The sequence below is a fragment of the Trematomus bernacchii genome, unplaced genomic scaffold (genome assembly GCF_902827165.1).
Source record: "Trematomus bernacchii unplaced genomic scaffold, fTreBer1.1, whole genome shotgun sequence".
In the NCBI taxonomy this organism is placed as follows: Eukaryota; Metazoa; Chordata; class Actinopteri; order Perciformes; family Nototheniidae; genus Trematomus; species Trematomus bernacchii.
In genome coordinates, this window is record NW_022987727.1 from 8133973 (window position 1) to 8149570 (window position 15598).

The 15598-nt window shown below is 40.6% G+C and overlaps 1 protein-coding gene across 1 annotated transcript; it reads right to left on the reverse strand.

The window, feature by feature from the left end:
* Nucleotides 1-1190: 1190 nt before the first annotated feature.
* Nucleotides 1191-15255, reverse strand: arih2 (ariadne homolog 2 (Drosophila)). Its single transcript, XM_034145475.1, has 15 exons — nucleotides 15148-15255; nucleotides 12131-12651; nucleotides 11446-11513; nucleotides 11123-11195; nucleotides 10479-10620; nucleotides 8989-9110; nucleotides 8271-8380; nucleotides 7436-7553; nucleotides 7167-7217; nucleotides 6840-6861; nucleotides 4798-4949; nucleotides 4288-4431; nucleotides 3752-3820; nucleotides 3526-3651; nucleotides 1191-2847 (listed from the first exon to the last, which is right to left on the reverse strand). Exons 2-15 carry the CDS (start codon nucleotides 12404-12406, stop codon nucleotides 2776-2778), a joined length of 1545 nt encoding a protein of 514 aa, XP_034001366.1. The 5' UTR covers nucleotides 12407-12651; nucleotides 15148-15255; the 3' UTR covers nucleotides 1191-2775.
* Between the last annotated feature and the right edge of the window lie 343 nt (nucleotides 15256-15598).

The window sequence follows — 15598 nt, forward strand, 5'->3', positions numbered from 1 at the left end:
ATTTACAAAGGTTGGTGGATTCTACAAAATGTGTCCCACTTTATCAGAACATAACCTATTAAACAGTAGCTTCCAAACATCCTACAGAGCTGTTTTATAATAGGAAGTGTCTCCCTGTCCTGCTCAGGAATAAACACTTGAGGGTGCAATCCTCCCCATACTCCATTTCGCTGTGTGAAGGTAAAACTGGGTCACACACTCAAGTTCAGGCAAAGTAGTGCAGCAGTTAATATGGAACTATAAACATATTAAAATAAATGGAACTACAAGGAACCCTGTTAATTATGTGCAGTTATTTTACAACTTTTATTAAATACACCTTGAAAAAATTACTTCAATGGTGGATACGGCCATGCCTGTAGCCAGAGGCGGAGTGATTACCACTCCGCTATTGCCTGTAGATTTAGCATTTCTTTGACCATTACCACTCCGCTATTGCCTGTAGATTTAGCATTTCTTTGACCATCACATACACACACGCACTTTTTGCCCCCCCCCCCCCCTACTTCTGAAATGAATCCGGCGCCGCTGCGTGGCACGCAGTACACAGGCTGTGGCAGATACTCTGGGCCCTGTAGGTGCCAATCTGATAATGTCAGAGGTGGCCTGGAGCTCTGCAGCATGTCAACACATCAGTGACTGTACAGCAACATTATAAATACGAGTGGCACTGAGTAATTATGTTAAGGCTGGGCAGTACAATGTTAATTATGGTCCAAAACACATTCACCTGCTAGATTATGAACGAGTTTGAAAACTCAGGTCGGCTGGGAAATCTCTGCTTTTTGCTTCCAGAGTCAAAGCTCAACATGGAGAAGCAGTGCACCGTTTGTAAGCTCCATATATCTGGAAAGAACTCCCCAATAACGACAGGTTTGTAGCCATTTTGTTTAAAAAAAAATCAAGAATGAAGATGTTTCCATTTGCTTAAATCAAATAATGTGTCTTACATTGCACTGTTACTTTTTTTTATTCTATTTTGTAGCTGTTTCATTATATTTTAGCGTGTTTATTTTATATTCTCTTGGCTTGTTGATAGTTTTAAATTGTATTTAACTGTAATTCACTTCTATCAACTTTAAAGTTAAATTCAATGAGATCTTTCAGTTTGTCTGTGTAAGTGTATGTGTACGCGCGCGTGTGTGTGTGTGTGTGTGCGTGCGTGTGTAATGACCACACAAGAGACAGGGTCTGGTTTTAAAAACTCTCAGTAACTCTATTTCTGTATTAATGTACAACCGTTGAAAATTACAATTTCTTTGTATTTTTTTTCTTTTCCAACTATCAACAGCCGTTTTCCAGAAGATAAGTGAACAATGTGAGCAAGAAGAAAGGAGAAAACAAAGAGCAAAATAAACTGTGGGTATGAATGTAAAGAGAAGCACAAGATGGGGGGGGAAGGAGGAAACAAAAATAACTGTTAATGTTTATTTTCTGTAAAGGAGTGTTTGAGCATGTGTTAATGCGTGCTAATAATGCTCCGACTATGATGGCAGGTGGGTCCTGTCGTGTGTATGAATGGATTAGATTACCCTTAACTTCATAATCTGATCAGTGGAGGTGCAAGTGTTAGATTTAACGAGGTCTGGCTCACACTGGTTTGGATATACGCTAGTTGAACACAATCAAGCAACAGAATCAGTACAACAGCATAAAGAGACACAAATGGGTCTTTGTTTAGTAGTTTCACTTTGACCATAACAACTAGCAACTATCTGCTGGCAGTAAAATCTGTAGTAGGTCAGGTTATAAACTATAAATCAAACCAAAGGGGGAAGGACGATGTGTTTATTGCGAAACATTGGTAACAAAATCAATTATTTAAACAAACATTATTCTTATGCTTTAGTACTTTGTTTTCATGAACATGCATCATATGTAGTAAAATACTGGTATCTGTTAATTATCAGGAGTATGTGAGAGTGTGAGGTCAACATTTGTCCACAGTAAACACACCATGTACAGGGATTATGTCAGAATATATATTATTATCGTCCTGGTTGGTAATAAAGTTTGCTCAAAACAAAGCCAGAGCAGTGACAGTGGCACTTTCCATCTAGAAGGATCACACTTCACTAGTTGAGAGCTTAATTCATTCAACTTTCTAGAAATACTACGTCGCCTTTGTCATAATCAATTTATTTCTAATTTATGTCATTTAACCTTTTGCCGCTTTGGAGAGTCAACTGAAAAAAAAAATGTGTTCAGGGGAATCCAGTTGGTACTACAACTGCCAGCCCTTTGTCATTATGGTCTATGTGAAACCACGAAAAACAGATCCATTATCATCACTGTCGCCTTAAAGAAAATGTTTTCCACGACCCACATCTTCTTTGCCTGCTTAACAACACATTTTCTTCATAATTTTACATTTTCTGTAATATCTATTCCAGCATCATAGAAAAAATGTTGTTGCACAACAGCTCTCATCATCAGCTGCTTCTGACCTCAACAATTTGACCTTCATCATCAGATCTGTAAAGCTCCATCAAAGTGTAACCATGGTGAACATGATGCTCTGTAGCCAAAACATGTAAATAAGGTGAGCATGATGAGAGGAAAAGGGAGATACAATCGTGCCATTCTGTGACCCTGCAGCATTTTGGGAGTGACAGGAGCGAAAGACAGAAAGAAAGAATGAGTGAGTGTCGAGGAGCAGAAGGGGGTGGGGTAAGTATGACTGCACCGAGGGATGGTCATGAGAGGAAGCAAAGGTAGGAAGCAGGGAGGGGAGTTAGGAGGGAGATGCTGGTGCTTTGCAGCGGCGAGGGATGTTCAGGTGTCATGGAAATCCTTCAGCAGCGTGCGTCGCTTCTGCTCAGCAATGTGCATCTGATTCTCCAGATCCTGGAATAAAAACAGAACGGTATTATTCTTAAGGCATCAACAGGGGCAGGCAGTCTCTTAGTCATAGGGGCTTGGCCTGGGGACTGGATGGTCACTGGTTCAAGACAAGCAATGATGGAACAAGTTAGAGTATTTCACCTTTAACTTTATACCTGGCTGCTCTATCTTCAAAACTGTTACAGATGTGTATTTTGTAAATTGTGTATTTTTTTAAAATCTTTAATATTATTTTTATGCATGCTTCTTAGTCAATATTAAGTTGTCTTTGGCTCTTTTCTTGCTGTAACAAATGCAAATTTCCCCTCTTTGGGACGAATAAATGTATTCTGATATAACAGAGAGAAAAATAAATGTTCCCTAAAGTATGTATTCCTCTTCTTCAAAATGAGGACCAAAAGCGAATTAAATGCAATCACCCTTGTATTGGCGACCATTTTTTTTTTTTTTTTTTTAAATGTGTGCAAGTCCATTTTACGCATGTGCATTCCTGTGGGTGCATAAGTCATTATTAACTAATTATTGTAATTGCCCCCTACCCACACTCCATCATGCCCTCTACATGGCACCGATTGTGAAACAATCGGTGCAGCTGTTACCTACATGAGTAAACAATATAATCCTAATGGAGACATGAATGGTTGTATCAAATATCCCACTGATCCGTATTGAAGCTCTCACCCCTCTGTCGCTGGCGCAGAGCTCCCCCTCTCCTACCACCACCGGCCTCTCGTAGCTGTCGGCCCGCTCCACCTTCCACGACAGGTTTTCTATCTCTGCTTCCAGCTGGGCCTGCTGGTACTCAAACTGCAGAGAGGGACAGTAATCACCATTAATATAGTCACAATGTTATTTTACAATGCGTGTTCTGCAGTAATGAACAGGGTGGAGAGATGTTGTTCCTCACCAGTTTCTTGCTCCGGCCGGACTCCATGTAATAGGCGTAGGGATACGTGTACTGCAGGGTGTAGCGGCACTGCAAAAGAGAAGAGAAGAAGCAAAGTTTGGGAAATGTTCACTTAAAGTCAGACTGTCAGAATAAAGCAAGGCACCTTGTTATTGATTGAAATTATCTTTAATGATGATGCTAGAGCTTTTAAAATCATCCAATGAGGAAAACAGAAAGTGAATCAGGTCACTTGTGGTTTTTTTCCAGACCATTTAACAACATAAACCAAGCTAAATAAAAAAACACTTTAATGCCAGTGATCCAACCTCCCTGACACTGTTTGAGTTACAAGTCTGAATTGATATGCTGACTCTGTAAGCAGCTTAACCATTTCTAAATACATTTAAACAAACTTGCCAGGTGTAATAAAGTTACTTCATAGTTCAATTGTATGCAGAGATTCCCTTTTTTTTTTTTACCCCTTTCCCTTCCATCACTAACTGTGATGCTGCCTCTGCAATGAGAACAGACAGTGCAGGTTCAGTGTGCAGTACCTTAGCCAGGAGCTTTGCAGCGTTATGCAGGTACTGCCAGTCGATCCAGGTTCCCAGGTTGTTCATCACTCTCTCCTGGATCTTCTCCTGGATCCTCTGGTACGTCTGAGCCTCCAACTGCAGAGACTTGTTGTGATTCTCCCACTGGTGGGGTAGAGATAAAAACATATTAACTACAGAACAATTATTTCCCCTGTAGAAATAAAGGTATGCTGGATGGAAATATGTCTGTTGATAAAATGTTTTAGTTAAATCTTTAAACAGTGTGCTGTGATATTATAATTATGAGAATGGCTATGGGCAGTGGAGGATGAAATCTGTCATGATGTAATCTTCCTCAAATCCCAAAATGTAAATGTTAAGCAGGTTTATGAGGCTTTGAATCCATCCCAACTCTACGGGTTTGATTCTGTTGGTGTTTTGACACCCCTATAGTTTATCCCAAAGTGTTTTTAAATTTCCATTTAGTTTTTTTCGAGCTAAATACAAATAAGGATCGAAAAAGCTCACCCTCTCAAAGTAGAAGAGGTATTTCTTGAGGGCCTCTCTGGCCTGAGCCTGCTGGCTCTGGTTGACTATGTCAGGGTTCTCTTTGTAGCGGCTGCACTCGTAGTACTCACTGCCGTGAGTCTTCCAGTCACCAAGACACATCCAGCAGAAGTCTTTGAGGCGAGACAAAATACACATTTATGGACATGCATTTCACAGTATGTACACTAAGTCAACATTTGTATCATAGAACAGACTAAAGGGGCAACTCTGTTCCGCTAAACTGGATAATATTGGCTGTGGATTGGTAATAAATATATGTTCCATTTCTTCAGATGACTAACCACCGTTCTGTTTAACCACATTCCTCATTTAAAAAAGGAATACCATTTTACTAATGAAGAAGAAACTGGTGAGTTATGGGAGTTATAGGCAGAGGTGGGGACTCGAGTCACATGACTTGACTCGAGTCGCATATTTTTTGACTTGAGACTTGCTTGACTAACATTGATAAAAGACTTGACTTGGACTTGGTATTCCTGACTTGAGACTTGACTTAAGCTTGAGACAGATGACTTGAAAGGACTTGACTTTTTAAAATTAAATATTTGCGTTTGTTTTTGTAGTGAGATATTACATTTAGTTTTTTCGAAAAATGTGATTGGGTGATTATAGCGCCGTGCGCGCAAACCTGGCAACCCACTAGACGGCAGGAGTGTCAGTTAACATGGCAGCGGCTAGCGTTACTCCACAAATAGTTAAGTTTGGATTCAAGGATTATGTTGTCGATAATAAGAAGAGAACAGCGGTATGCAGGGTCTGCAGCATAAAGATCAGTGACACGACCACCAAAACATTCAACTTCCTTCGTCACTACAAAAAAATCACAGAGAAAGGTGCGTGAATGTGTTGTGTTAGCTAGAAAGCTAACGTTAAGTTTAAGCTACGTTAGACTTGGTTTCAAATCGATTAAGCATTGCAAAGAGAAGACAAAACGGTAAATGAACACTAGAACCGCCAAGGGATTCATTTTGACTAACCCTGATACTGACGGGCTGTCAGGAGAGAGAGAGAGAGAGAGGAAAAGAGATGCCTCGTTTATTTCCCCTGTGTTATTATCAGAAGTTACTGTAAACTGTTGAATCATGTAGTTCATCTACTTTTAGTAGTTTGTTTAAATGTTTTAATTATGTTGTTTTTGTTTGTAGAAGTGCATCATTCCTTGATTTATTTACTTTTTAATCTGTTATGATAAACTGAAGCAATTTCTAAATTAAGTGAGTTTTAAATCGTCCTACTTAGTTTATAAGGAAATGATGAAGAGGAACAAATTAAATGATTTGAAAATGATATCTATGTAGGTGCTGACGCTGTTGGCGGTTCTAGTGTTAACAGACATTTAAATTAAATATGTGTAATGGCAAATGCCATATACGATTTTCTTACCTGGAATTCTGCCTTTTTGAACAGACTGTTTGACTGAGTCCTAGCTATATTGTCTGCAGTTCTAGGGTTAATATGAATCTAATATGATTGTCATCGGTCTAAATTAGATTTCAAATGATTAACTGTGTATGTAATGAAGATCATAGTGTGGGTTGAATCCATTTTCATAACCACTGTCTTTTAACTGATTTAAATGCGGAAACTGGGCTTATTCATCAGAATTTCGTATGACTTGACTTTACTTGACTTGACCTGAGCAATGACTTGACTTGCTTGACTCTCATCACAGTGACTTGGGACTTGCTTGATACTTGTAGGTCAAGACTTGAGACTTGCTCATGACTTGCACATGTAGGACTTACTCCCACCTCTGGTTATAGGTGTCCTGGTAGATGCAATTAGAAACCGTTAACTACTATATTACTCCCTTAGGTCTGTTGCCTGTCAACATTAGCCAAAGATAACAAAGACCTACAAGCATCAACTTTCACTAGGAATAATTAAACCTTTATTCAATATCTTGTAATCATAGCTGCTGCTACTTTCTGTGTGTCCACCAGTAGGTGGATATAAAGGAACAGTGCGTTAATGCTTCACTGGATTATCAAAAAACTTACCGTGTTTGCACTTGGAGCATTGCTGAAAAACAAAGGACAGAGGAAGACAGCGAATTAGTGAACCAGAAACTCCTATTTCCAATTAATTCGAGCAGATTGACACATAAACCTTTTTTTTTTTTTTAAACAAACAATTTAGTGTTTGTTGTTACTGCTTTGTCATCCATAAAGCTTAGACATTGTTAGAGAAAAGGCCCACATGCCAGGTAACAAATCGGACCAGGAGTGATTTAAGTGTGAAACTATTAAACTTGAGAACTTCAGCCCGCAGAAAGAATTTTTAGCATTTCCTGTTTCAGGGAAGGGTGATTTTCATCTCTGACTCACCATGTGATTGCACCCTCCGTTCTTCTCAATGCAGATATTGCACTTAGGACACTAGAGGCGAGAAATACATACAAATAAGATCAAATCAGATTACAGCAAATTACAGATAATCAGTGAAATGTCTTTTTATGTGTCCTCAAACTGTGTCAGTGTTCAACCTGAGCATCTGTGTACAAAACTACAGTGTGTAGTGGGCAAGTATGTTGACACAGCAGTGCTTGTGTATGTGCATGACTGTAAGAGTGTGTAAACTTAAAGCTCCATCTTACATCTTTAGTGTGTGCGCTGATATAGTTAGCCGTCTCCGAGTCATCTGCACATTTGGTCAGCCACTTCCGGACTGTGGCGCAGTCCGTGGGAGCGTGGTACATCTGACGGCATTTGAAACTGACAGAGAAAACACATTTGAAAATGAGAAAATGCTAAATTCTTAAATGATTCAGAAATCCGATAATATGTTGGTAATGTTCAGTTAGGAGGATATGTATATTGCTGTATTATTATGTATGTATTGCTACTTGTGCAAAACATGTATTTTGTTCATGCATTTAATTTTTTTAAACAACCATTTTCTAAAATTGTGTTTGAATTATATTTAGTTAGTCTTTTTGCAGAGAAGATTACGTTATTTTGTATGTGCAGGAAGGTGTTTGTGGACAGCGGTCCAATCCAATAAACATAATATAAAAAGGTAATTTCTTGAAGTTATGGTAAAACAACACAGGTCACTATCGGAGCTAAGTTAATAAGTAAACTTAGATTGCTTCTTATACACAACCAGCTGTGTGACCATCACTCAAAAGGACTTCTTTCTTTCAACTCCTATTCATTCGTTTTTATCTACGGCTTGGATCTGATTTCCTTTTTCTTGAACTTGCTCCAAGAATGTGACTTATCCTTGGACTGGATGAGACTGTACAGGATATTAAATGGAAAGAGACCGCACAAGAAGCTTTAGGATAACAAATGACATTCAGAGTCATTAAGTTAATGAATACAACCATTCCAAAGTAAACAATAAAGCTGACTGCAGTCACACAGAAGCTAAATTAACTACTGTAGTCTCTTGTGAAAATCTTAGTGTTGAAGCTGTGCGTGTCCTACCAGAAGACTTCGCTGCAGCGGCTGCACTGCACCCTGCGCGCCCGCGGCTCCTGCACCTTGATCACCATGGGACAGTCTGCACCCGGACACAACTGCAACTGGAAGTGACTCTAATGGACAGAAAGAGATACGTAGTGTAAATTAAAAATAAAAACAGGTCAGAAGAAGCAGATGCATCATGATCACAGTTTCCAATCCTGTGATGAGAGTGGCTGGAATTAGCTTTCAATCCCCGTTGGTGAGGTGAGTTCACCCTAAAGAAAGTTGGATGTACTGAGAAATTCTTAACATTGGGTTCTGTTATCCAGAATACAGAGAACTATGTGTCTGGAAATAAGTTATTAGAAGTTTAAATTGTATGTTTTTCTCAATATTATTAGCACAACAAAAATCAGTCAGTTAGACCTGGGTAAACACAACTAAAAAAAGTATGAAATGGGTGAATTATCCTTTAAGATTACTATAAAAAAGTGACTTTAGTTTGCATAAATATACATAGATGGAAAGCCAGCTGGTGATACAGACAGTGAAGAGAGAGAAAACAGCTAGAGAGATGATTCAGATGTAATGCTGTGTCAAGGAGAATCAAAAAGTCACAAGGGGCTTAGTTTTTCTCTCCCTTATCTCCTTTTCCACATGCCTCTGGTGTGTCATTTGCTATAAATGCAGACCTTGATGCAGCATCTGAGTAAACAGATCCACACAGACACACACACACCTCGACGTAGTCTCTGAAGAGGTAGCGTCTGTATTTGTCCTTCAGCTCCTCTCCTGGCAGCAGCGACAGGACGAAGTCTTCTGGCACCTGCAGGGAACATTCCTGAGCCATACACGATATACCTGAACACACACACACACAAATACATTACTAAGAGTCCAGAGTATAGTATGAAGTAAAACGTACACACAGTGCCCTATAAAGGCAACAACTACTGTCTGTGTTTCTGTACTAATGCACCATCAAACTCAATCATCATTTGAACTTGGTTTGTGAGAGAAAGTCTCTCCGGTTGTGTTGGGTTTCAGCCGGCTGGTTTTCTAGTGTTACAGTGACCAAGAAACGTAATCAGGTTCATCTGTCTTCACAAGCGTGTCCTTGGTACAGCTGATAGAGAAACACTTATCAGGCTCTGAAGGACTCTGTTAGGTGGACTGACTATCGGAGAGCACTGTTAGAACACACAAGAGGTACGGCATACAAATAGGCTACCACTCGCACATACACAAGCACCTGTGGTTCCAAACATTAAACTAAAGGACAGGAAGCCTGGTACATCGTATGGACTTGTACAACACGCATATCGGTTTTTCTACAGTACCACAGATACCCAGCAAGGATTACATTCTCCAAGAGCTGAAGCCTACCATGCAGAGAAGGAATCTGATCCTTCCAACATCCAAGACATGGTCAAACTATACACTCCATCACATGCACTTTGCTCTGCATCAGCCAATCGGCTTACTTCTCCTTCAGGAGAAAGTTGACACAGGCACCCCTGCACAAAGAAATGCCTCATGACGAAAGAACAACAAGTTAAAGATGGCAACAAGTGCAGCACCAGCAACAGCATCGCCTCAGCTATTGTTTTGTTTGTGTTCAGTACATTCAAGAAAATGATGTTATTTCACTGGTATAGGTAACAACTAATACAAATCTTTGGCTGGTTCACTTCAATATGCCTTACAAAACGTATAATTGATCTGTGTACACTCCCATCTGCTCTCCTGCTGACACAGGCACACGTTCTCCCAGATAGATGCCCATGCACTCATAATCATAGGTGGGAGGTAAGCCTGCCAGGTACATTTTACACCACATGGGAGTCATTAAATCCTCATATTACACCTTTCTCACCTTCAAAGCCCTAAGGCACAATTGGATTGCGAACAGAGACGCGTAAACAAATATAGACCTGTGCACAAACATCCAAGTGTCTCTGTCATTAAAAACGGTATCATTGAGTGACTGCTACAGCCCCCCCCCCCCCCACCTAAATACCATACTGCAACGCCTGCTGCTCTGGCAGTAAAGCATAGCCCAAAATAAACTTCCAAAGGAATCAGAGGCTGACTGTGATGAAACCCAGAGTGGAAAAACACACAGCAACACATAAACAGGCACTTGGGAGCTCACGTCAAACAAAGTGTGACTCACCCACTCTAATACCAGCTTTGATGACTACACAGACACACACACACGCTGCTCACCCACTCCCAGGCCATCTTTGACCAGGACAGTGCAGTACTGTTCCCAGCATCCTTTGCAGAAGGAGTGCTGGCAGGGCAGAGCCAGCAGGGCGTCTCTCCGTACGACCTGTAGACACACACCGCACTGGAGGGACTGGGTGGGCTGAAACACACAAAGCATGAACACGCCGTCAGACACACACTGCCCCGGAGAGAGTAAAAAAACACAGGGTTTCTATTTTCATAAAGTAAATTAACTCATCCTTAGAACATACAATATAATAAAGAAATTAATTGGTAACATAAGAGCAATATATTAGTCATATTTTCATCTCATCTCACCAAAGTGATGTATTGAAAATAAAAAAGATCAAGAAACAAACCGATTTTTTTAACTCCTACGGAATTTTCTGGTACAAGAACAACTAAATATTAATTTCATGTTTAAACTACTTATTTTACCAACAGTGAACAAAGTCATTAAGAATAGTACTTCTTTATTGTGGCTATTAAACAATGTTTAACAACGCGCAGAAAGCTTTTACTAAGTTATTCTTAGCTTGGTCCCTATAAATAAAAGGATATACAACATGTGAATAAGAAGCTATAATCAAAGCTTGTGAATAATATTTGGGCTCATGATTTGCTCGTGGCCTGTTACTCACAGTGACTGTTCTGGAGGTGCTGCTGGGCTGGACCAGAGCGTCCGACAACAGCAGAGACGAGTTGGACTTGTATCTGTGGAGAACATGGAGAGAACCAAGGATGAGAGACTGAGAAATATAAGACTGCTGCACAAAGGAAATAGTAAGGTTGAGAAAGCAAGGACAAGGAGGTAAAGGAGAAAAGAAAGAGAAAGAATTGTTAGACCAAACATGTTAAAAAGTGAAGACAGGGAGGAAGAATTCAAAAAGTGGTGATGAAAAAGAAAGATTGCAATAATTCAAATTCAAAAAGGCAGGATTGTGATGCAGCAGGAGAGACATACCTGTCCAGGATTTGTGTAAGGTGCCAGTGCAAATGCACCAGGACCAGTTTTGCTACCGCTGGTACAACCTGAGAGAGAAAGAGACAAACAGAGATCGCTGAAATGCTGCTTCCCTGACACCTGAGTGACTTGGCTGTTGAAAGTCAGCTAATCAGTAAAGACACACAGTTCCCATATCCAAGACTTGCCTATTTTCACTTTAATACAATAAGCAGACTTTTTTTCCTTTAGCAGAAAAAAAATGCTTTGTGATTGTAACACTGCTGTAAACATTATAAAAATAAAGAGAGTCAGGAGTCAATGAATCAAAGTCATAAACACATTGTTCTATAATTGTTTTGCATTCTATAAACACAAAACACAGCTGCTCCTCTGGGAACAGAGTACTGTAGTTGCTGTGCAGCTCTTATGTGCATAAGGACTAATTATACAAGTGTGGAGTAAGGTGTTTACTGCAGAACAGCATGTAGACTCAGCAGAGTAACCCTGAACCAATAGAGGGGCAAAAAGCCTGTTCCCAAACTAGACATTCTACACAATCTTTGGACGCACAAAGATACCGATAAAACTAATGATGAATCTGCGCTATTCATTTCGCCCCATGACAGCGTGGCGATGAGCCATCAAGCACAAGCATTCTGACCATGAAGAAGCTCAATTAAATTGCAGAATCACACAAGCTCACCTTCAGTGCAGCAGCCACAGTGTTCACCTCCTCTAACAGCACCCTCTGACTCTCCTTGTAGGTCAGACAGGTGAACAGGTACTCCTCGGGGTCAAAGGAGTCAGCGCCCTGCTGCTCCACATCGTTGGACACGCCGATATAGTAGTCCTCAATGTCGGCCTGATCATCATCGTCTCCTCCATCGTCATCATCATCATCATCTCCCTCGTCTTCAAAGTTCTCCCCAAAGTCTTCCTCATTGCTGTCCGACGCCTGGCTGTTCATGTCCACAGACATCCAATCGATTGGATCAGCCACCCGGACAGGTAGACAGCTCGCCTACCTGTCGGTGGTTCGAGTGGCTTAAATTACTTGTTTAAAGCTCCACTTCGGTTCTTCTCCTTGCTGCTTGCCTCACTGTTTAGAGACACACTACCTTCCCGTCTGCCCGAGGCGCGTAGAGAGTGCGCTCAGCAGCAACGGAAGAAGCAGAAGCAGTCGCACTCCCCGTCACTCATTTGGAAAGCTGGCTACAAAGCGATCTGAGGAGGAACAAAAGATTGAAAAGTAATGAGAAATAAGTGAAGTACAAACAGAAGTTGAGAAAGGTACGGTGTAATTGAGGAAACAGTGGAGGTATAAAGAGAAAAATATAATTAGTGGTCAAAGTTGTTGATAGTTCACTCATTAATCTTTACTGAAAGGTAGTTTAGTAGCTTGTGATTTATAATATTAATTTGTACATATGGATGAAAACGCTAGTTTACTGACCAAAGAACAGAGACTCAAAGAACAGAAGCAGGCTATCAAGTGTTCATGTTGGACTTATTTCTCCCTTTCAACACGGCCAGTCACTAAGCCTGGAGTGTTTCTAATTTTACACAAACAATATATTTATTCTAGTGAACACAACTTTGCCAGTGGTGCTCAGAAACCACCTGCCACTGTGAAGAGTGACGGCATCTGTTTTTGTTTTGTCCCTTTCAGGGGGGGGGGGGGGGGGGGGGGGGGACACACACATAAACAACAAATTCCCTTGTGAATTTGCAAAATCATATATGTATAGATGACTCAAATTGGACACTTTGAAATATAATTTGTTTGTATATAAAATATTCTGCTTCTGGGATACACACACTACCAGCCAGTTGTTGCTAAACGTTTGGCTGTGCTTGCTTAATCTGTGTCTACTTTGCAGTTGACCTTTTAGTACAGATTATGTCATATCAGAATCAGCTTTATTTGCCAAGCTTGTGTGGAAATACAAGGAATTTGATTATGCTTAAGTTGCTCTCGGTTTACTAATACAGTTCCAAAACAATGTACAGTAAGAATACAGATTACAATGAATTAGCTTCAAGATTTTGTTTATTTAGACCGTGCCTCTGTTCATTTAGGCTAGAAGATGAGACAGACATTATCTCAAAGACATGAGCTGGTACTGGACTCGGTCCAAGGTCTCCAGCCTGTACAGCCAATCCGATCTCAGCTACACATACCCGACTCACCAATGAATTGCTGCTCTTCTAAGCAATAGACAATGGGATTTATTACTCACTTCCAAACATTTACATTTTTCCCCGAGTGCATCTCTTACTGTGGTCTTATTATTCTTAACCAGGCCTGCCTCTGTCCTTCTACACTTTAGAACCGCTAAACACATGTGCAACCCAAGGCATGGGTTAATGCTTTTAAACAAGCCTTGTTTAAAAGCATTAACCCATGCCTTGGGTTGGCAATAATGAATTGCTGGATTGATAGACATTTTGGTAAATTGTAGAAAAACACATCTTTACATTTCTCAAATCCAAAATGTCATCATTTAGGGGATCCTTTTCCCCTTAAATGACTTCCAAAATATTTTAGTATGCAAGTTGAACATGACCAAAACACTGAACATCCTCTTTGTACCTGGACATGGGATTTTACATGCTTGAAGCAAATATATGATATTGCCTGCTTTTATCCTTGTATTACCCAGCCCAGTGACAGGGAATAATATTCCTCTGAATGCAAGACTACATTGTGAAAAGTAAATTCCCTAGGCTCGCAAATCGTATTTCCTTGTCCGATTGGGGTTTCCCTTACGCACAGATTTACAACTCGGCTATTGTTTTTGTTTGAATGTGGATGGGTAGCTTCTCTATTCTCCTTGCCAACACTTGCCTTCGCACCATGTGTCACGAGCTAAAGAAGCCCAATACCGTTGAACGGGAACAATACTCCGAATATGATTCAAACTTTGCACTACATAGGCTATTATTCCGATATGCAATTTGTATGCACTAAATGTATAAAGAGACACCGGGTCAATGCCGTTTGCTGATATAGGCGATAATATGTGACGTCGCAAATATCCACCTGGCTAAAAAAAACAAGCCGGGAGAGCCTGCTAGGCGGCCCGGTCCCGTAGCTCGCCGGGCGAGAGACGGGTGTTCGCATTCTGCCCGGTCGGGGCTAAAAATAGGCACCAACTGGGTGACACACATCTCGCTAGGCTAATGTATCACAGCGACTCAGCACAGGTTTTGATAACAAGTCTTGGGGGATGGGAAGTGAGCGGTGCGAGCAGCGATAACGCAACATTAACAATAGACATTTGTTTTTTTGTTTGACCAGGGCATTTCGGTGGTGTGCCTTCATTGCAGATATTAAAACCTGACACTGAAATCCTCAAACAGGATGGCCAATTGACCGTTAGCCGGGTTAGCTTCCTGGCTAGCGTGCTTCAGTTTATTCAGCAGCGACGTGACGGCATGCCAAACCCACGAGTTTGACGAGCTAAATTGTTGTGTACTTTCAGAGCAGACCAGGGAAAAACTTTCTAGGGAAAAAAGTTCGTTTTGTTCTTTAATTTATAACATAATAGCTATCCCGGTTAGCTACCCCTTTATCTCCCGCTGTTCCGTCGCCGCCTCTCGCCCACTCTAGACCGGGGATTTAGATGTAAACAAGGCCCTCTGGAGCTCCGTACTAAACACACACATTTATAAAAGTGCTGCAAACATTTTTATTTGGTTTAAGACGGCAATGTTTACCTCCAGGAGAAGCGTCGGCTCTGCTCGCAATGACAACCAGGACTGGTTATTGTGTGGGGAAATCCACTGTGCGATTTACACTCCGACTGCTGGGCTGGTAACCGGAAGACCACAGAGATACTTATGTATGACGTCACTTCCCCTCCTATAGCAGATTAATGCACTTGTGCTGCTCATTAATACTTTAGCTGCACTACAGGAATGGACCAACATTTGATAACTCTTTGCTAAAACATATATCCATATAATACACGAATTTAATTAAATATACATTTAACAGCCAGGAATTATCTTATGTTAGGATTATAAAATGTTTGTAATACATGTATGTCCTTTTCCCCAGTGTACTGTAAGTGTATACCCACCTACACAATACAATACAAGCAATGCAGTATTAGGAATCAGCATTAGGTATGTTTGAAATCTCTCCTCCAATGTCAATTCCCCATGC

Excerpts from the sequence above, each read along its gene's own strand:
- arih2 (XM_034145475.1), bottom strand. The coding sequence starts at position 12,406 with ATGTCTGTGGACATGAACAGCCAGGCGTCGGACAGCAATGAGGAAGAC. Across the intron at positions 11,196-11,445 it reads CTTACACAAATCCTGGACAG|ATACAAGTCCAACTCGTCTC; the intron begins GTATGTCTCTCC and ends TGTTCTCCACAG. Across the intron at positions 8,381-8,988 it reads TCTTCAGAGACTACGTCGAG|AGTCACTTCCAGTTGCAGTT; the intron begins GTGTGTGTGTGT and ends TCTGTCCATTAG.